Source organism: Nymphaea colorata, chromosome 2 (assembly GCF_008831285.2).
Source record: "Nymphaea colorata isolate Beijing-Zhang1983 chromosome 2, ASM883128v2, whole genome shotgun sequence".
NCBI classification, from domain to species: Eukaryota; Viridiplantae; Streptophyta; class Magnoliopsida; order Nymphaeales; family Nymphaeaceae; genus Nymphaea; species Nymphaea colorata.
Genome location: NC_045139.1, coordinates 528,588 through 551,850, shown reverse-complemented (window position 1 = coordinate 551,850; position 23,263 = coordinate 528,588). Strand labels below are relative to the sequence as shown.

At 37.7% G+C, this 23,263-nt stretch overlaps 1 protein-coding gene across 2 annotated transcripts; it reads left to right on the top strand.

The window, feature by feature from the left end:
* The first annotated feature begins 18,995 nt into the window (after positions 1–18,995).
* Positions 18,996–22,655, top strand: LOC116247384 (3-ketoacyl-CoA synthase 4). 2 transcript variants are annotated; one of them, XR_007572451.1, is made up of 2 exons: positions 18,996–21,582; positions 21,831–22,655. XR_007572451.1 is itself a non-coding variant. In XM_050075918.1 (1 exon), the coding sequence occupies exon 1, from the start codon at positions 19,889–19,891 to the stop codon at positions 21,416–21,418; it is 1,530 nt and encodes a 509-aa protein (XP_049931875.1). In that variant the 5' UTR covers positions 18,996–19,888; the 3' UTR covers positions 21,419–21,824. The 2 variants fall into 2 exon arrangements, 1 of the variants encoding a protein (XP_049931875.1); XM_050075918.1 differs by lacking the exon at positions 21,831–22,655 and having other exon boundaries at positions 18,996–21,824.
* The last annotated feature ends 608 nt before the right edge of the window (positions 22,656–23,263 follow it).

Below are 23,263 nucleotides of genomic sequence, written 5' to 3'. Positions count from 1 at the left end.
GATTCTCAGCGTTAAATTTAACAGTTATGAAAAAGTCTCTTCATTTTTCTACCATCTACATCAAACAAGGTTAAATTTACCATGTTAAATTTTTCATGTGCACATCAAACAGGGCCTCAGATTGGAAGAGGGAGAAATTTCATCTTGTAAATTTTTCTAAAAAAATTTACCATGGTAAATTTACCGCGTTAAATTTCACATGACAATCAAACAGGCCCTTAACCCATTGTCACAAAAAACGTGTATGAGTATTATACAGTAAGAAAAAATCTGCGCTTCGTGTGAGCCTAAGTTGAAGGTGATCTCCAATGCATTGCACATGTCGCCATTACTTTAGTTCTATTTGGTGCTGCATTAGTGTTTCCTTATCCGATTTCAGAAGGAAAGGTCCTACCCCTCCCCAAACTGATCCAATGGAATATGCTTGAGTAGAACATCCTCTCTTCATAGGTCTCTCCAAAACTTATCAAGTTCTCCCTTCATCACCTTCCAAGTGACAGATGTGGAATTTTTCGATAGGAAGCAATTATGTCACGCCCAAGAGGAGAAATATTGGGACCCATTTTCACATCTCAAGCACTTTTCCTATTAACATATGCCCTGGTGAGAAACTAATGTACATCCCAGAAACGACAAGTTAGTTTCATTGACCTTCTCAAGTTTTCTAATATCCGACCCACCTTCCAATAGAGGAAGAGTCAAGACATTCCAAGTAATTAAACGAGGCTTACACCATGCATCTAACTCTCCCCATAGAAAACTGCACATAATCTGCTCTATTTTCTTAATGACGTGAGGACGACACTTGAGTATAAACATCCAATTAGCTAGGAAGTGCTTCTAATACTGATTTGATCAAGCAGATCCTGCTTGCATAGGAAAGTAGTCTGTTTTTCCATAAACTCAGTGTACTTTGCATTTTTAAAAGTATAGGGTTTAGAGACATTTGTAATCTCGCTTCGGCCCATATTGAATGCGAAGATTGTTGATTTTTGAAGGTTAAGCATCATTCCAGCATGAAGCTCAAATAGAGAATTTTTTTTTTTTTTAGTAGATGATGAATGCCATTCTTGGAGGCTTTTAAGAAAATCAGGATGTCATCAACATATATAGAAAAAACTCCTTCTACGTCTCTCCCAATATGTGGGACTTCAATCATTTTTCTTTGAATTGCAGCTTGCAATATACAAGAAAAGATTTCCATGACAATGAGGAGTAAAAGTGGGGATAAAGGGTCTCCTTGCCGCAGACCACGAGAACATCCAAAATATTCACCTTGATGGCCATTAATCACAAGAGCATAGAAAGCATTTGTTACTACTGTTATTACTCTTTGAGTCCAAATAGGATGGAATCCCAAATGCAACATAGCAGCTTGTAAGAAAGTTCAGTTGACTCTATCATAAGCTTTTGATAGCTCTATCTTCATACATAAGCTAGTTGATTTGTCTTTAGACATTGCGTATACCATTTCTTGCGCAAGAAGGAAATATTGATGGATGTTTGTATCTACAAAAAAAAAAGTACCTTGCATGTTGGAAACGATATATATATGCTCTAATACCTCCTTTATTCTCGAAACCATGATTCTGAAATTTCAGTACACTATTCTCAAGAGCAATAGGTTTGAAATTGAAAATGTACACAACAGAATCAGATTTAGGAATTAAGATTATACGACTTTTGTCTAGTTTCTTAGCGATTGCAAAAAATTTGAAGTTGTCTGCAATCAACATGGTGTTGAACAAGAAAAACGATCCAAAGATGATGAGATCTCACCCAATTATTAAAATCTCTTTGGGTTGCTAGATTAGCTAACCCTCTGACATTCCAACTGCCAAACTTCATTTGGTGGAAATTGGCAACTCCTCTGTAGGCTCATTTCTCCGCGGGAGAGCATTCTCTTTGTTATAGAAATTCTCTGTTCCAGAGATATCCATATCAGGATTCTGTTGCGCCAACTTTCCTTCTTTCACGTCAAAACTTCGGATAGCCTTAAAAGATATTATCCCCACACCCTTCTTTTCAAAATTTACTAACTTCATTGGAATGAAAAGCTCTTTTTCTTTTTTTTCAAACTACTCCACATAGGATAAGAAGGCCCTTTACCTTTTTATTTTCATTCTATTACTACAATCTTAGTGGAGTTCAAATAACCAAATCCCTGGGAAAATTCCTCCTCAACTTCTGTGGCTTTCTTCTTGGTCTCATGGCAAGACTCAACAACAGTTTTACCATGGTTAACCTTTAATACAGGTGATTCCATCATCATTCCATCTGAGACTCGTGGCCCATAGATCGCAGGTATTCAACAGGAAGCACATCCTCTTCAAGGGGTGCAAATTGATTTCAATAGATCGCAAGTCTTCAACATAACGCCATTTTCCTGGTTGCATAACTTCATCCAATCTTCATTAAGGAAGCCTTGAACAGGAAGAGTCCTTTTGTAAATCTGATTTCACCTAGCATAGCCCATTGTATATGCAAATCATACATTGTGGAAACTAAAAATTCTCCTTAGTTTAACTTTACTTTAGGTTGTTTCTTGAGTGATGATGATACGGAGAATTTCTGGTTTCTATATTGAAAACTTGATGGTGTGATGTAGCTGTTGGGCTGACGCTGTCAGCTGAATTCCCTTGGGTGTTTAGGTGTGCGGTACGCTCTTGGCCCACCCACACTGGTTCAGATCTTTGGCATATTTTCTTACTATAGTGAATAGTCTAACAAAGACTTGAAGATAAACAATCAATCCATCACCAACTTCAACTATAAAATGTTGTTAGTCCAATGATAATTTCATAATAGTTTGTCTAATTTTCATCGTTGACGAAAGTTGAAGATCGTTTTTAGCTTTTGCATTTATTTTTTCTTATCGAAAAGCCATGTGTATAGATTGGTGCCACCACATCCTAATTTTTGAGCAGAAGTTCCCCGGCAGAAGATGAAAAACCGGCTGGAATCCTTGATCAGTAGTCGACTTTCCATGATCCATCGTCTCCAAGGATGGTCGAGTAAAGGCACAAAAATTAGTGTGCCGTTTGTCCTCCCTATCTGTTGGTAGTTCACAATCGAAAGGAGCAAAAGCAAATGATTCTAAGTTCTGCTTTCTGCAAAGTTGATTGCGCTTTTCACTTCATTAAAACTTTAGGCTGAGCAAGTTATATGTGCTCCTAACAAGGGACCATATGTTATGGATGGAAATGACCAAAATGTCTCAGTCGGTTAAATGGAAGACCTACTCCTGAAAAGGGCAAAACTAGAACATACAAAAAAATCCATTATAAGGCAATAACATGTCATCCCATGTTAATATAACAAGCTCTCAACCTTATGTATGTGTTTCATTATTGCAATTCTTTAGGCGTGTCTTCCAAAATTTTCCTTTTAATGTGGGGGCTTTTGTGAAGAACAAATTTTTTCACTCGCCAAAGTAAAAGTACAGAGGTCCTGGATCTGAGTAATATAATGCCAGTTACATTTTCACCTTTCTTGGTGCAGAAGTATAATATGTTCAGCATAAAAGTCAGGTGAACACAGACAGAGAGAGAGGGAAAGAGAGAGAGAGAGGAAGAGAGAGAGACGGCAATTTAGAAACCCTGCATTCTGCAGCATATAATGTGTCATAAAATCTATCACATGAAATGAATTCTGTGTCTCCATGAATGATCATGTACGGGTAAGAGAAACCAGAAATTGTGGCCCAATGCTGTTGGATTCTTCTCATGAAGGCAGTTGGAGACAGAAACTTTCATGTGCCCATTTATTTGCTTAGAGTTGCCAAGAAGCAAAGCCATTTAGTCTATGTCATAAAGCAAGTCCAGAGCTTACCCCAGCAATTTTTTCTGCAATTGAAATTTCAGAATCTTTTTTTTTTCCCTCCTTCAAATCTGCCTATATTGTTTTAAATATGAAGTGAACCAGTCAGTGTTAGATCCCTATCCTAAACTACACTAATCAATTTTCTCAAATTTCTTCTTCTTTTTTTCAAATCTAAACCACATGACTAGAGTCTAGACTGAACTAGCCAGCAATATTGATTGGTTTCCCACTATAGACAGTGTTAGGTTGTCTAAGTACTATAAACCCTAAAAGCTTTCAATTCAAAGTGCAATTGAAACACATGTAAGGTACTCATGTGCTATAAATAGACACTGTACATGCATATGCACATACGTCATCTACTTACGCAAACACGAACCAACTCGGATCAGATCGCACAGCAACAGTACGGCCGAGCCCAGTGAACTTGCCTACTAGTTGGGTCCATCTCAGTAGGCCATATCCTGGAAGGTTAGGGCCCTGTGTCCGAACCAAATCGTACGACATGGTCGAGACCAGGCTTTAATGGCTTGAACACATGCATGGAGACTAGCTAATAGATGTGCATCTCGGATCTCCGGACAAGTTGGTAGTTTGAAATTCAATTGGGTTGGTGCACTGGGATGGATTGCGACCCTCAAATGAACAGGCAGCCATGGTTTGACAAATGGCGAGACGGAAACATAAATGAGGTGGGCACCGTTGACTGGGTTCGAATTCAAAGTGAGCTCAAGGTAGTGAGTGTAAGACATTAAGAGTGGTCAATTATGTTAAGTTAGGAGGACATCAAACTGGCTGGGGACTGCACTCCATGTAGGAGACAACCCCAAAATTTGAACTGTGGATTTGTTGTTCAAAGTGGCAGGTTCTCAGGCCAAATGTGGCTCGGGCTTTGAGTAGTTGATGTATTAATGAGAGTGTATTGACAATCAAGTAAATGTCTCTCGGCGAATCCTAATGACAGTGCACGAGGCGATCCAATCCTTGCTTAGGGGGTCTGTTTGGTAAAAGGAACAATATGTAACTATTTCATAAATATGACCCAAAAAAATATGGCTCAAAAATTGAGATAGATTCATAAAACACTTTAATAAGTGTCAATCAATTGAGTTAGATTTATGAAATAGTTAAGCAGGTACATTTGTCAAATATACCCTTTGGTAACAAAAATATTGTATTGTTTCATTTCATGAATGTATCCCAAAGATAAAAACAGATTCATAAAACACATAGTCACAAATAATGTTTCGGAGCTTTAAATGACAAGGTTTTTCTCAGGTATAATATGACAGACTTGAAAAATATGAGAAAAAAATGATATTTAAAAAATTAAAAAAAAAACTAAAAATGAGAGAAAAATAAAATATCTGAGAAAATAATAATAGAAACATAAAAAAAATAAGTAGATTTGCCACAAATAAAAAATAGAAAATAAAAAAAAACTGTTTGGCATTAAAAAAATAAAAAAATGAAAAAAAATGTGAAAAAACATGTTAAAAATGTGTTTTGTCATTTTTAACATTTTTTTTCAAAAAACACATTCTTTAAGTTTTAAACGACATTTCATTTTCTTGCATTTTTTGCGTTTTTTTTCGAAAATAACACGTTTTTTTGTGACTAAACAACATATTCACATATTGCTGCAGTGTTTTTGTTACCAAACACCTCTCGTTAGAGTAACTCCAGAAAAATTAACCATGGTGATGATCCATTGTTGCTTCCAACACGATTCATCTCACTGTTTTTCCTTTTACCAGTTCGAGAAATTCACAGCAGGTAGGGTTAGGAAACCAAAGAAAAAGTAAAAGAAGGCAACTTGTCTTCAATGTTGCTTCAAGCCAAAGTTTTTGTTTTCAATAAGGTGTCTCTCCAAGACCAAAAGAGGCACAAAGATTGGTGCAGTCACATCTCGAAGGAAGAAGTTCGTTTCAAATTGGATTTCTCCATGAATCCAGAGATATTGTCTTTGTCTGCAGCTCCAGGAGCAGGGTCATTTATTGAAACTGCTTGTTTTAATTAAGTCAAAATGGGTCCAGATTTTTAAATTATGGTTGGTTGTCAACTTGTTGTTAAATTTATAATTTTTTTTTATCTTAAAAGACATTGACGGGTATTTCAATTTCATCATCCACAGCTTCAATTTAGTCATTATATTGACCAAATATATAGTAAAGGATAATTATTTTTATGTGTAATCCACATTGTTAGGTGTTAATTAGAGAGTTAACTAGAAAATTTGGGAGGATAATCAATTTTAAGATCAAGTAAGCAACTACATCAGCTCATGTCAGCAAGAACCAGGTCCGCCGGTTAGGTGGCCGGACCTTGCCGCTCTTGCATACATGAAGTGATTGTATGTTGGTCAAATTTCAAACGTCAATCCACCCCAATCCCAGCTAGCATATCCAGAAAGAAAAAATTGTTTATGTGAGCAACTAGGCTTAGATTTTTTTTGTCATTATATATATATATATATGAATTAAAATCAGCCAGTTGTCATGTGTTGCCAGATGATTATAACTATTTAAAAGTCATTATTATAACGACAGCTTACATTGTTTTTAAAGACAGGTTATGGTGCTTTTATCAATGACTACTTTTAAATATTTAATTATTCAACAACATCCAACAGCCGGCTCATTTAAATTTCAAACTTAAAAGAACCTAACGTTTCTACACGGAAAAAATTTCATTATCATGGTGCCAAAAACAACAAAATTTCAATGATAAGTCTCCTTATCTTCAAAATGGATAGCAAAATTTCATTATCATTCTCTCTCTCTCTCTCTCTCTCTCTCTATATATATATATATATATATATATATATATATATATATATATATATATATATATATAGAGAGAGAGAGAGAGAGAATATGAGAAAAACCTAACCAAGTCCAAGCCCACTGTGCTCGACTGTTAGTGTGAAACCTTTTAGCTTAGCTTATCGTATGAGCTTGAACAAGCTCTTGCAAGCTGAGAGGAGCCAAGACACAAGCAAGTCATCTTTAATTGTGCATTTTGATTACTTTGAATCAAAGATCTGATTAGGTGACCTGACTTCTTGAGATCTTTAAATTTCAAGAAAAATATTTGTTTCAAGGATGAATAAAAAACAACATGGGTCTATCAATCTCAACTTAACTCTCCTCCCTTAGACTTGAAATCCATAGATTTAAGCGATATTGAAAATCTTAAATTCATGGTTCTCAAATCCACAATTTGCACCGAATCACGAATCTAATGCAGACTCAACTCACAGTCAACCCTCATAATTAAAAACTGAAGTGACAAACGCACGCAGGGGCGGAGGGAGGGGGGCTCGCCTAGGCCATGGCCCCACCCCAGCCAATGAAAAAAAAAATTACATTGAAAAAAATAAAATTTTTTAATTGCACAATGTATTTTTTAGATTTGAATTCAGTTGGCTCTACCCGGATTCAAAGATTGAACTGCCGGTCCGCCCTTGAAGAAAATTCTGACTCCGCCCCTAAATGCACGTAAAGGAAGGTTTTACATCGAATGCATGCATGCAGACACATGCACACACATGCATGCATTATTTTTTATGTTTTATTATTAGTATCCGGACGTTCCGGTTTTCCACATGTAGAGTTAGTTGGTAGTATGGTTCTTAATTAATGAAAGGGGAGATTTCCCAGTTTGTTTTTGTTTTTTTTTTCTTAAAAAAAAAACTTTGTGGTTGCCAGGAGGCCAAATCGTGATGTCATTTTAATTAAACAATGCGTGCATCTGCAAATCCATTAGTACAAATTTAATACAAAATTCACGTACATGTACGATACTAGTTAGGTATTAATTATAGATCCACCAGCTTCTTTGTGTGGTGATGGAGAAAAAAAAAAGAAGAAGGAAAACTGGATCCAATGTTGGAAGGATTAAAGTCGATGCTTGGGGAGCAAGATCCACCAGCACCAGTTTTATTTTTCTCATTGTATTTAGTAGTTCTGAATTTTAATGACTTGCTTTATAAGCCACGAACTAAATTCTAGGATTGATGAATTAAAACCATCATAATAATTCCACCCCCTAAAATAGAATCAATTCCTTAATTTTGATTTAAGAATGAGACTATAATTTCATAATCAAAATCCTTTGTTTGATAGTGCAATTCTCTCATTTTGTCAATTTTATTTATGGAATTCCACAATTCTGTCATCATCAAACACCCTCAATTGAAATTTATTCTATTTGTTACTTTAAACATGGTTAGCAGCTTACTATTTTTGAAGATGAATTCCGCGATTGATTTGAAGGAAAAAAAAAATTACATAAAAAAATGTATCTTTTCAAAACATATGGCACGTGAACTAAATTAATTTTTTTTTTTCAAGTGGAAGCGTGCATGCAGAGTGGCGCCAACCCTCCAACCCATGTTTTCTATTATTTATCTGACCAAATTTAAATTCTTAGGGAATCATGAAAGGAATCTTGATTGGAAGCTCTGGTATTCTCCCCAAACTTTATTTATTTATTTTTTTTAAGTCTGATTTTTTGTTCTTTGTTTTTATTTGTATATTTTTATGTGGTACAGCTTTTTAGTACTAAACGTAGCAACCCAATCTCCACTCTCTTATAATTGGAGAGGAGTCGAAGTTACGATTAATCCGAGACATTGACTTTATAGGGATCGAGTAGCATTTTTTGCGTTTGTGTGCAGCGATAAAAATGGTTGGGGCAAGAGTTGGTAGGCACTCAGTTTCTGTTTCGATCTCTCGTGACTACTATCACTCTGTATGAAAATAGTACATAGCAAAACACCTACCTTGAGGCATCATAAAACAATCTTTGATCATTCAGGGAAGAGGATGAAGAACTTCAGCCTTCACTTGAGTGGTGCGATTAGCCTATACTCTTTAATGGCATGTCAAGGAAACTTTTAATGACTTGGTAATCGTTGGCTGCTTTACATGTTCAAAAGATTTAAGCATGGTTATCAGAATTTAAACATACTTTGCAAAGCTTTCCGCAACAATTATACATATCTGGAAAATTGTTTTTGTAAACTTAACACTATATATGTATATATATGAAGCATAGAAAGAGTTCACAAAAACAATTTTTCATCCAAATTTGGACGTACTTTGCAAAACTTTCCAGAAGCCAACGTATTTTAATGTGAATGAATTGTGGGTAGGTGAATCTTAAGTGAGAATACTGCTTCCTTTAATTGACATAAAAGAAACAACCATCTATGATAAAGTCAAGCCACTACTGTTTAGTGTTTACAAATATTACTAAGATCGAAACTCCACATTCATATGGTCTTTCGGATTGTTCACCTACCCTCAACAAATATTGGTGTTTTTTTGTTAATCAAGTGCATTGGCATCTTCCATGATTGCTCTTTGTATTAAAAATTGTCAAAATAAGTTCATGATCGGGCTAAGTACACAAAAGAAACAAGGTAAATGTAACACTCTAAAAGCTTAATCTTGTACCTAAGTTTATGGGCAATCTTGTGCAACCTAAAATAAGGTTGTTAAGTGATTGGGTTCCCTTATTCCTAATTTTTCTAGAACTTGAATCGAAACTACTAAGAGACAAGTTCTGATCCATCAGACTACGACTTCGAGTCCGATGTGGGAGTGAGTTCAATTGTTACAATGGTATCAAAGTCGGTTCAACACTGAAACCTATGGTTCCACGTACAAGGTAGTTGTAACGTCTCAAAAGTTTAGTTTTGCATTTAAATTTGTGAAAATTCTTGGAGGACTTACAAAGATTTTAGTTAAGTGATTGGCCGGTCGGACTTCTGTTATTTTTTTTGTCAGAATCAAAATTGATACGGGACGAGTTGAGATCTCTTGAAGAAAAAGCGCAAGCAAGCACAGTGTAGAATGGGTCGAGTTGTTACATGAAATGATAAAATATAAGGCGGTCAGATTGTTCCCAAGATCCAACCCTACAAATGGGGTGCAATAAAATTTTCATGGGTAAACCTTACCCACAGAGACGCCCATGAGTCCTGCGGACATGATGAAATAAATGTAGTTGGATATGGCGACCGAACAACTAACAATAGGCCACCCTCATTATTGTGCGTTTTTTTTTTTTCCAACCTTCGAATGGCCGCCCTATGATGAGGCCTGAACCTTAGCTGCTGGCTTCATTATTATATGTCCTTTTTTTTAATTAAAAAGAAAGCATTGTTCAGACGATGACCTGCTGGACTGCATGTGCTTTCGCTTTCTATGTCAAGGATCATAATCTGTACTGTTGAAATTACAGCGGAAAGTTAATGTTCTGCACTTTTCTTTATAACTTGCAGTCGTCCCTTGTTCTTTCTCCGTCCAGGTTTGTATCAAGGGATCTTTCGATCTCTTGCTGCACACTGCATCAGATGGGCAAAGAATTTCAACTCTCATATATATTTCACTTGAAAGTTTAGTATGCAGTAGTCTGAGTCTCATTCATTGCCCGAGTCTCACTCATGCCCATCTCTTTTTTCACCCGTCATCTACACCCCACTTGAATGATAACACCAATTTCTATTGTTGTACCGGTGGACCGTATCGGAGCCGACCAAGAGCTGCTGATTTAATCGATGCGATTGGCCCTGTCACGGGTTGACTCCTTCCGTCCGTGTCCAAACGACAATAATCTATTTGTAGTTAGCCTTCAAACTATCGAAAGGGGCACAATGATCGTTTTGAAAAGTAAAACGCATAAAAAAAGTAAAGTGTGAATAAAGAAAACTCGCAATGTATTAATCTTAGCACGAGAGGGATAAGAAAGAAGAATAATCTCAATTTGCTTACATAAGGTTGATTGAAGCCGCATAGCAAAGCAATTGACTGTATAAACATTCTAGACACAAAAAAACAAACTGATTCACATTATTTTATTTTTTAAAAAATAATAATTTTTACTGCAACACTTAAACGTTTAGTCTTGTGTTACAGATTCTTTGAAAACTTATAAAAATGTTTCTTAAAGTAGTTGGTTGTCTTAATTTTTATGTTTTTTCAAGCTGCAACCAAAACTACTAGGGGGCTGATTGGGATTCATCAGACCAAGGTCTCAAGCCTATGAATGAGTTAAATCGTTACATTTACATTTTAAATGGAAAACCTTTCCCTCCTTATTTTGGATATGATTGGAAAATAATTTGGATTTGATTGATCTAATGTCGACGACATTGATGGAAAGCTTGCATGTGGGATTCCAGCCCATTCTCATTAAAAGCTTGCATGTGGGCCTGATTGGTTATCTGGAAAGCAAGAGAGTTCTTGAAAAACGCTTGTAATACCAGCACATGGAAAGACAATAATTAGGCCTAGAGTGCGATAATATATATATATATCAAAACTTTTATTAATAATAATAATTTGTTATTATTTCATGAACTATGTTAAAAGATTAAACTAAAAAGTAAGACAGATTCATAAAGCATTACGTTACAATATTTTATAATATTTTATGAGTTTATTATCGAAACAGATTCATAAAACAATAACAAACGTTTCCATCGCCAAACAGCCCAACCTAAATAAGGTTATGGTCGATAGGTCCACATTTGGTTCTACTCCAATGGGCGTCAATTTTTTGCCCGCTTCTTCGATTCAAAATCGGGTCACTTTAGACTTTATTTCGGGTGAGCATGAAGCAAGCAACCTACCACCCCAAGACAACCCGAAGTCGGCCCCCATTGGATAAGCATACAATCAGAGTGAGGAGTTTCTTCTTTTCTCTTCCTTGTACATTAATTAATAGTGCCTTTACTCCCCCATAAATCTTTTGAGAAATATTTGGTTTAGATTTGAAATCCATGCATATTAAATACTCTAAAACATGCATTAAGTTGGCCAAACTAATTATGTTGCATTAATGTGTCATATTCTCGCGCTTGAAAGAAGCAAAGCTTTAAATATGTACTTGGCAGAAGTTATTCCATGACTTCCTTTACCGCCATCGTTGGAAAAAAAAATAACCTGAACCTTCCATTCAGTTTTTCAGTACAAGTAACCTTGGTGAAAAGTCCTCCATGTTTTAATAAGATACTGTCTCGCAACTTTATCAATGTACTATTTACTGACAAGAAAGTAAATATTGTTAATTGCATTTTATAGTGTTAGGTGAAAGCAGAAGGTGAATGCACATGCATTTGACAGATGTTGCCTTGTAAATAAGGGTGAACACGAGCTGAGTCGAGCCCGAGTTCAGTCAGCTCGAGCTCAGCTCAACCAATGAAACCTCGAGCTTGACTCGGGTCAAGCTCGAGAATAGCTCGACGGAAGCAACTCGAGCTCGACTTGGCAGTTATGTACTGAGTTCAAGCTTGACTCGATTAAGGTTCGACAAACTCGTTTGAATAGAATTGATATTCATCATTACGTGTTGAGCTTGAGCTCGACTCAGTTTAAATAGAATTGTTATTCATCGTTACTTGTTGAGCTCAAACTCGACTCGATTAATGCTTGACAAACTCATAAACTCTTTGAATATATCGACTCGATTAATTAAGACTTGACAAACTCGATTAAGGATCGAGCTTGACTCGACAGTAACGTGTTGAGCTCGAACCCAACTCGATTATTTGAATGAGTTGACTTGTGAACTCGTGCTCGACTGGTTAAGCAAATGACTTGGCTCGAAATCGTTCACGAGTCGAGCTCATCGACTCATTGTTCACTCATACTTATAAAAAGCTAGTAGTGATTCCAAGATCTTACTAACAACAAGCTTTACTTGAGTGGCAGAGCCAGGAATTTCTGACGATGAGGCCACACAAATAACTAAATATCTATGAGCTACTCATTATAGATAAATATGTAAGCTATGTGGGTATGTGTGGGCAAATTGCCCACAATGTGCCTCTGCTCCTGCTATACTTACAATTACACTTGCGGGGATGGACTTGTATCCAAATTAGCCTAAGCTAAAGTTGAAGAAACTTCTTAAACAAAGTGGATCTAGATAATCTTTAATTCAAGATAAACGAAGAGAAACAGTTAGCATACTGGACACTAGCTCGAGCTCAGCACGATTCCTGACATTGAAGTGTGTGCAGATGGCATCTAAATACATATAGTTCAACGACAATATTTCTGGCTTGATCTTAGTTCCAGTCTGTCAAAGCAGTAAAATATTTCTTCCGAATTTGGTGTAAATATTTTAAGCAATGCTCTGGAACCTACATTTTAAGAAGCCAAGCTTGGTAAACTTTCGGGAAAAGAATGTGAGATTCATTGTCCCAAAGCCAAAACCAGTATGTAATTAACCAGGCAACTTGTGTCACATTGTGATAGGAATATATTTATTGGGCAGGCAGATTCAACCGTCCGATATTAAATAAAATAGTCCACTTCATGGATAAGCTTGGAGAACTCAAATCTCCAGAGGATTAAAGAAAAAAATCACGGAAATTCGATGCATGGATCAGAATTAATGAAGATTTTAAAATGAATGAGTGGCACAGTTGCACTTTTCATATTCAATAATTTTTTGTACAACCGTAAGCTCTTGTTAAAGAAAACAGATCCAAATGAATTCCTTTCAATTGTACACATGTTTCCATAAAGTCTGCTGCTGGTTATTGATAAACAAATTCCCAAAACATAAAAAAAGACCTAACCAAAATCATGCATCCGTCCACCCAACGCATTAATTAAAAGGATGAGGTCGTGGATTGCATTGCTAGATACGGAATGGAGCGCAAATCTGATCATAATTTTTACTCAAAAACCGAGAAACTCCGTCCATGATCACCACGCCAATATCAGCAACACTATTTAGTATATGTTTTTCATAGCCGCAGATCTCAGATTCGAAACACGCTGTAAGCACTAGCATAGCAACACCGAGACTTAGCGTAGGCAACAAAATTTTTATTTATTTATACATAAATTTATTATCATTATTTACTTATTTATATATGTTGTGTCCTTTCAAAAATGAGAATTTTCATAATAGTGCCCCATAGCCAAAAGTTAGTTTTCTACAACAGCAGCATAGCGACATAGAGACTTAGCATAGCGACATATAGAGACTGGCATGGGCAATAAAATTTTTATTTATTTTTACATATTTTACATAGATTTCTTACAATTATTTACTTATTTCTATATGTTGTGCCCATTCAGAAATGAGAATTTCTATAACAATTTTCCGTAGCCAAATATTTTTGGCTCCGTGGCCACTGGCTGTAAGTCCTTTTCAACGTCAAAGCGGTGCACCTAACTTAGACTTAGACTTACACAAGGAGAGATGTTAACGCAAAACAAACCTTGCAGCATGACATGTGACTGTGTAATATTTTATAAAGTTTTCGATAAGATTTAGTCATTATTTTTCGATGGAATGACGAATCAAGAATACATTGATTCAGGGCATTTCCCGCTATGATTAACCTTCCTACTGATGATGACATCATTCGTGCTATTTGCTCGAGCAAGAGTTGTTCCCTTTTTTTCTTCTTACACAGGTGATAGAGAGTTCACATGAAATTGGCAACGATAAAAACTAGAGAGGTCCGGTGATCATCCACTTAGACAGTGACTTTTCCCTGAAAACAAAACAGGTGCCCTGCCCTTTTTTTATTTTTGTTTTTGGTGGGGCATCGTTTTTGCCGCCATATACACAGCATCACATTACTGTGTTATTCAAAAATACATACATACATACACATACATATTCGGTAGCGCGCTCTGGACACAATGAGCTGTCATGGCGCACATATACATCTTGTAGAACAATGGCCTGAAAAGATTCTCTAAAGTTTCCTGTGGAGGAATAGCCCTTGTTCTTTGTAACAGCCTGGCTGCCCTTCTTTCTTTCATGCCAGGCTAAAGAAAATGATGCCACAAAATTTTTTTTTTTTATTACAAAAGATTGCTTAATGTTTGGACATTCAACTTTTAAAAATTAACAACCAGGCGCTTGATTTTAAGAAAAATTCACAAAGGGCTGCTCATGAAAAGAAAATATTCAGTTTCCTTGTGCCTTCTAGGTTCCCACACATGTCGGACTCCTTCGTCCGTGTTTCAAAATGAGCCCGATGAGGAATCCACCACAAGGGCACACACCATCGTTCCTCGGCCACAACGACAACGTTTTGCCTGGGCTTCAGTTGCCATTGTGGCCGACACTGAACCACGCCCCGAGCCGAGCGCCAGACCGGCCACAAGCCATTCTGGATACGATGCTTTCCTGTCGGCAATTTCAAGCACTTTTTGACAATCTATTCAAATTTGAACTTAACCTTTAATATAAAATAGTAAAATTGCCCCTCATATGGTCACTGCCTTGGTGGAAGAAATATATTTTTGTTGGGAGCGTATTTTTGATCGTTTGACACCCAAAAATTAATGTTTTCTTTTAGTATTCAGCCTTCTTGAAAATTTATTTAAAAGTTGACACTTATTTATTAACTTTCATAAGCGGCGGAATGATTTGTTATTTGTCCATATCAACATAAGCGAACCTAATTGTGAACGTGATGTCCATGGTGTGAAGTTTACATGTCTATCTATCTATAAGAAGCGTTTGACTTCAATAAGGGATTGTTAACTGTCCAATCAATCGGCTTCAAAATTTAAAGTAGATTCATGAAACACCATGTTATAAATCCGCCTAATTTGGAAGCAGATCCAGTGAACAATAATAATTTGTTATTGATACCAAACAACTGACGAGTTTTACCAAAAAAGTGAGATTGTATAAGATTTCTTTTATTTGAAAAAAAAAAAAACAGTTAAAACTTGTGAAAATTTGCCTACAATCTTAGTTACATATTGGAATATATAATATCCGAATATACTACAATCGGTAGTGTGATTGTTTATTTGAAAAACATGAAAATCATCTAAAGGAAAAGATGAATACTATTGAATGTGACCATACAAATATTGCGCAATTTCATTGGATGAGATTGTCGCCGGCGTAAAAGACAAGTCCGGAAACTCTGCCGGGGCCTCACCATGCAAGTGCATGTGGCATATGCCCCCAGAATAATCTCCAAATTAACTCTTACTACCCAACAAAACTGCACTCTGGATCACATGAAACAAATAGATATTCAAGGCATTCACGAGCAGCTTGTTTGTTTGACACCCAAAACAAGCTTTTATTTTCCAATTTTTTTTACGGAAATTAAGCGATGATTGTGAAAGTAAATTTAATTTGAATTTACTCGGTCACATTGTTTTTCTATCTACCTACTCTTAAGAAATTGCACGTGTGAGGATGACTTGAAAATAGTCTTGTATCGTATAATTTTAAAGCAAAATTTACTTATATTTATGCATGAGAAAATAACTATTACCTGCCATGTTTTGTTTTTACCATTAAAATTTATTACTTTTTTTTTTTTATATAATGACTCTTGCTATTCAGGGTCACTCAGCCATTTAAACAAGGACATTCATCCAAAGCACATAAAAGGTTGAGAAAAAAACAATAAAAAAAAATGTGAATTAATACTCGATAGTGAAAATGCTGATCACATTTTTAACATGATAGATATATTACGAGTATTTTTAATCAAATAATTCAAAAACTATTAAGGTGGCATTTTCTTATTGGAAGAATATTCTCCTTGACTACCATTAGAGGGGAAAATGTTTCTGTAATTCGGATAACTTGTCACTCTTTCATTTTCTAGATCTACTCTTAGATACACAGCCTGTCCATGTGCACGAGCTACACTAGACTTATAAAAAATGACGAAAAAAAAATCTATGGATTGTTTTCGGGAATACCTCATGAAAAGAAAGAAAAATCTATTAATTTATTATGCATGCTAGTGAATATAAAGACTCTATCAGGAAGTAACATGTTCTTTAATTTCATATGCGAATTTATATTTTTTTAAATAGCTGCACTTATGCTCTTCCTGCATCACACTGCGAAGTCAAAGCTTTTATCGCTTAGATTACGTAACCAATTAAAATAAGTTACAGCTGCATTAACACGGCCGAAGCTTTCTTTATAATTTTAGCGTTAAAGAATTAACATCTAAACATTAATATATTTAGCTAGACATATATTGAAATAAAAGAGACTCTATATTCTAAAGGGATCAGTGATTAACTACATACTCAGTGCCACAACTAGACAAACAAAATATTTCACTTGGGTAGTTTTATTTTTCAAAGCTTAATTAAATTAACCTTTTTGAAAAGACAGCTCGTAAAATTTTGTTTTTGAAATGAGAGGCATGGCCAATATATATATATATATATATAGTGTGTGTATCTGTCTACATGTGGCTTTGGAAAGTCCATTAATTTTCTTAGAGAAGAGTTTTAATAATTTGTACACACATACGTACATATTACAAATATTGTAGGATGACTTGCCAAAAAACAGTCATTATCGGGGCATTACCAATGATTCATAGTGGGTATCAATTCATGATGAGTAATGATTTATGGTGTTTTTCAAAATAGACTGCTTTTTAACACACACACATATATATATATATATATATATATATATATATATATATATATATATATATATGACCAATGATTTATAGTGGGCATCAATTCATGATGTGTAATGATTTATGGTGTTTATATATATATATATATATATAGAGAGAGAGAGAGAGAGAGAGAGATGCATGTGGAGTTGAGCAATTTGGTGAATTGGTGAACAAACTTTCACTTTCAATCTGCTTTTTTTCTTGTGGAGATGGATGACCATTTTATGTGAGGAGAAAAAGAAGGTAGGTGGGGTCTCATTGAAAATCTCCAAGTGCTTCTTCCAACTGCCAACTGACCAGGGGATTCAATTCCTCAAATCCATCTAACAAGAGGAAAATAAAATTTTTATATAAAAAGAAAAAAGGAAAAAAAAAAAATTAGTTGGTCTTCTTCTCTTGTGGTCTTCTTAGAACAGCTCAGAACAAATGGTTCTTGCTTTTCATACAAAGTCCCTGGGCTATGACAAATTCGCAGCTGGACACATAAACTTTTATTATATTCTAAACGACCACCTAAGCTTTTAATCCCAAGATTGTCTAGCTGGAATGAAAATGGGCCATAAAGTGAAATAATCATCCCAAGATTCTCTAACTGGACTGAAAGTGAACTTTAATGAAAACCTGTATTTGTACTTGTTTGGTGGTGTTGTCAAAAATTTAATGACCTAACTTTATAGATGGGTTCGGCCTCTAGATCATTGTAGCCGAATGAATTTGTTGATGGGGACCGATAGAAGTTCTATCAACAATCTTAAACACCTTGAAAATGTTATAAAAATTTTTGTTGATCAAAATTTAACCACAAAATATATGAACTGCATGCACGTGAATCAGCCGTCAAACTGCTAGAAAGTGAAAAAAAATTCTCATTTTCAAATCAAACATGTAGAGCGCATGTTTGTGGTCAGATTTGTTCCAGACGACTTAACTAAGGTGATTCTAAAGTTACTTGAATATAAAGTTTATTCTAAGTAAGGTGTACCAAATTCACCACAAGATTTTTTACCCCTCTTGCTAGAAAACAAGTTACTTAGTGGGGGAAAAAGGAATGAGTTGAATTGGTTTCATGCCCCCACATTTAAAGAATTGAGTTGAATAACTGGACTGGACTCCGTAGAGAGAACTGGAATCCTTTTAAAGTTCAGGCACTATGTTAAATTTTTAAAAGTTCAAGCCCACTTGCGAATTTGGTATAATTTAAGGGAGTTGGAGTAAATTATCTGGCGGTCAAAGCCTTCCTGTCCCTGCCAACCCAAATGTGGGCATAAAAATTTCTCAAAATTTCCTGATTGCGGCTCACAGACTTCCAAAATCCAAATCTGCTTAATTAAGCAATTAATGTCCTCCATGTGCGGGACTTTGATTGTTTTCCTTTTATATAATATTTTTTAGCGGCAGCTGGATCTTCTAGAGATTGAATTGTTTATTTCTCGTTTTGTAGTAGAAAAGACTAAAGAGCGTTACTGGCGTTTGGTTCGGTCTGCCTGCCAATTTATGACTCCACCTCGCTCTGCAGTTCTTGGGAAAAACCTACCATCTATGTCAAAACTTGAGAAATTGGGGTGCCTTTATAAAATTAATCACAAAAGTGTGGACAATTGGGGAAATTTCTGCAACAATAAATAGGCCACCCGCGGAAGCCATTACTTTTACCTTGACTTAGGGGTTGGCAATTGCTTTGGTAACCCTTGACTTGAGAGAGAGAGAGAGAGAGAGAGAGAGAGAGAGAGAGAGAGGGAGGTTTGGGGATTCCTTGGAGGGGTTGGGACTCTCTCTCTCTCTCTTTTCTCTCCATTGCTTTGTTCTTGGGTGGGAGGAAGGAATCAGTGGGAGGGAAGATCCAGCTTATTGATATAATATCGTCTCTTTCCCTTTTTTCCATCTCATGTGGTCATGCAGAGAAGAGATGGCTGCACATTAATTCAGCAGCTGCAGGGATCCCTTGCCAGCCGCTGTTTGCATTTCTGACACCACTTCTGCTTGGTGGCTGTGGTGGACCTTTGGCTTTGAGTCATTGTCCTCTTTTTTAGCAGCCATAGAAATTGCCTCTTCTTCTTCTTTCTGTCCTCCCCTTTCTGCTTCTGCCATTTTCGCGGTTGATTCCTTTTTCCTTAATTTGTGTTGATTTTGAGTGTTCAGGAAAAGGAGAAGCTTCCGCTCCTACTTCCCCTTGTCTTAATCATCGCCCTTCAATCTGTTTTCTCTTTTGACACCCTGAAGCCGAAAAAGTCAGGCTCCGTCTTTCCTATTCATCTGATTCAATCATTTTTCATATACATATATGTACGTTTTCCTTTCGAGTCGAATATTCCCTTGGTGGTATTGGTGATGATGGTGGTCGTGATTTGAGCGCCTACCTCCTTCCTATAGATCGCGGGAGCACAGCATTATCTTAGAAAGAAGGTGACCGGGAAGCAGAGGAATTCCGTTGAACTCAAACCGCTGGCGGTAACGCAAGAAAGGGATAAAAGGTTGTATTTTTTGTGTCGGCGGGTTAGAGGAGAAACCCGTTAGATCAATCACGAGTAGAAGAACTTGTGACTCATTCTTGTCCTTCTCCTAAATCAATCTCGAGGTAGCCTTGGTGGTGGTACTGGCGGCGGTGGTTCCGAAGGAATGGGGAGCATCGGCAATGGCGACATGGGGGCCGTGGCTCCACCCCCGCAGCAGCGGCAGCAGCAAACTCGCCGGTTACCGGATTTCTTGCTGACCGTGAACCTCAAGTATGTGAAGTTGGGGTATCATTATCTCGTCACTCACCTTTTGACCCTTCTGCTCATCCCGATTATGGTGGTCATCGTCCTCGAAGTCTCCCAGATGAACCCCGAAGACGCTCGGCAACTGTGGGAGCACCTTCAATTCAATCTGGTCAGCGTGCTCGCCTGCTGCGCCTTCCTCGTCTTCGGTTGCACCCTGTACATCATGACCCGCCCCCGTCCTGTGTACCTTGTCGACCACGCATGCTATACCCCTCCCTCTCACCTGAAAGTGACCTTCCCCCGATTCATGGAGCACTCCCGCCTCTCCGGCAACTTTGACGAGTCGGCCCTTGAATTCCAGGGAAAGATCCTCGAGCGGTCGGGCCTCGGCGAGGAAACATACCTCCCGGAGGCCCTGCATTTGCTCCCTGCCCGCCCCTCCATGGCGGCAGCTCGGGAGGAGGCAGAGCAGGTCATGTTCGGCGCCCTTGAGAAGCTCTTCTCCAACACTTCTCTTAAGCCGAAGGATATTGGCATCCTGGTGGTGAATTGCAGTCTGTTCAATCCGACGCCTTCGCTTTCTGCCATGATCATCAACAAGTATAAGCTCAGGGGAAACATCAAAAGCTTCAATCTTGGCGGGATGGGCTGCAGTGCTGGTGTCATCGCCCTTGACCTCGCCAAGGACCTTCTGCAAGTTCACCGGAACACCTACGCGGTCGTGGTAAGCATGGAGAACATAACTCAGAATTGGTACTTCGGTAACAGGAAGTCCATGCTCATCCCTAATTGCCTCTTCCGCGTTGGTGGCGCTGCCATTCTGCTCTCGAACCGCTCCTCCGACCGGAGGCGGTCCAAGTACCGGCTAGTTCATGTTGTCAGGACTCACCGGGGTTCGGATGACAATGCATTCCGGTGCGTCTACCAGGAACAAGATGACACAGGGAGGGTTGGTGTTTCGTTGTCGAAGGATCTCATGGCCATAGCAGGAGGAGCACTCAAGACCAACATCACCACTCTCGGCCCCCTCGTCCTCCCCTTCAGCGAGCAACTGCTTTTCTTTGCGACCCTTGTTGCCAACAAGATTTTCAATGCTAAGGTGAAGCCATACATTCCAGATTTCAAGCTTGCTTTCGAACATTTCTGTATTCATGCTGGTGGGAGGGCTGTGATTGATGAGCTAGAGAAGAACCTCCAACTGCTTCCCATCCATGTCGAGGCATCAAGGATGACTCTGCACAGATGGGGGAACACTTCCTCGAGCTCAATTTGGTATGAACTGTCTTATATTGAGGCCAAGGGTCGGATGCGGAAGGGCCACCGTCTTTGGCAGATCGCCTTTGGCAGCGGCTTCAAGTGCAACAGTGCTGTTTGGCAGGCATTGCGGACGGTGAAGCCATCTCCAGGGAATCCATGGGAGGATTGCATTCATAAGTATCCGATCTAAGCCAACTGTGGTGGCTTCATTTATATGAGAAATGCAGATTATGGTGCTTCTTCTTCTTCCTCCTCTTCCTGTTTGCAGAGGAAGATTGGATTCTATTTAGATGGTTTATTAGCTTAGTTGGACCAGTGGGCAGTTTGGCTTCATTCACCCTTCCAGGATTGGGGGTATTATTCTCTTACCCGTTTCCATGCAGTGGGTGTTAATGTCCTGTTTTAGAGATTAGTTTTAGTTCTAGCTCTATCTATTGTACCATGGTGAGGTAAAATTGTTCTGTCTAAGCTGCATTACCATGAGTCTGCCTTGTGATCTTTTACATATGTTCTCTCTCTGATTCTCTGTGATAAATGTCTTGTTGAGAACTTCACTAGAGCAGAATCACTTCTCTCAGCCTTCTTCTTTTGTTTTATCTCAGTGTGGACAGCCGTCTTCCCATGCATTTTGATGCGAAGTTGTTTAACAACTCCAAGAGGAAAAATCATACACGTTAGCTTTTTGTACTCTGTATGTGTGATTTCAATAGGAAGAAGCTTCGGTAAGGCAATCTGGATTTGGCTTTTAAAGTGTGAAACAGAGATGCAGGACAAGGTGGAATGCTCATGGATACCATGGGACTGACAAGGGCCTGAAAGTTTTGTGTGGAGGCAGAAAGCTGAAAGCGAGTGGACATATGTCAACCTACATTAAGTCATGTACTATATTTAAGCAATTAGGTTGGGCAAAGACCCTTTCGTTCTCAAAATTGGAAGAGAGTGACTGCTGATAATAGAAGAGTTGCACTGAGCCACGCAACCTTTGCTGCTTTGCTTTTTAAGCACGGGAGCTGTACAGGTTTATCTCGTGAGGCCTAGGAACAAGTCAATGAACCAAATTGCCGACAAAGAATTGACTCCTGCCCATATCATCATTTATGGTCCACCAATTCGTTTGACCGAGTTATGCTGTAGTCAAAGGCAGTCGGTTCATTAGGAATATGATTTTCCACCGATGTTCTTTTGGCCATGTCGAGTGAAATAGAAGATAAATACTCGAGTTTCAGCACTTGTGAACATGTTCATGAAGCGTACCCCTAATTGTTTTGCAGTAGAAGCCGCATTATGGGTTGGCTAAGTTGATTTCTTTTTGGTCCCGATTGGTCATACAAAAAATGCGAATGAAGTTATTTACTGTATTATGCAAATTACAAGTGAAATTTCTGTAATATAAATAAAATGAGGGGCAGATTCGATGAAAAATTTCTGCTGATAAATGATGTCTTTCTGGTCCATGGTTCATAGTGTCAACATTCACGACTCGAAAGCGGGATTGAGATAAACTTCCGTGCTAATTCTTTTCATTAACAAGTTGCAGATGGGAATTGGGAACAGCAATTGTTTTATCACTTTGTACATTGGTTTTTTGCCTGCTTGTCAGAACCTGTCGTGATTTGCAAAGTTTAAAGTATCTCTGTTCTTTCACCTTTATGGTTCTAGTACTGGATGATTGTACCACTAACATGCCTAAAAATACTTTCATTATATCTGGAAGAGGGTGTTCAGCATAAAAAAAAGCCTTCCCGTTTCGTTCTTCAGTTTCTTTGAGATGCTCTGGTTTTTCGATTTTAGAGATATCGCCCAAATGGCAGCCAGACAAACTTTTGTCTGCTGTCTTTTTGTTGGGAAAGGTGAGTTAAATCTCGTAGCACGCTATTTGGCAATCTCCTTTCTTCATCCATTTGATGAAGATTGTGAAATTCATGGTTGCGTTGCTGCTTTTTAAGCACGGGAGCTGTACAGGTTTACCTCGTGAGGCCTAGGAACAAGTCAATGAACCAAATTGCCGACAAAGAATTGACTTCTGCCCATATCA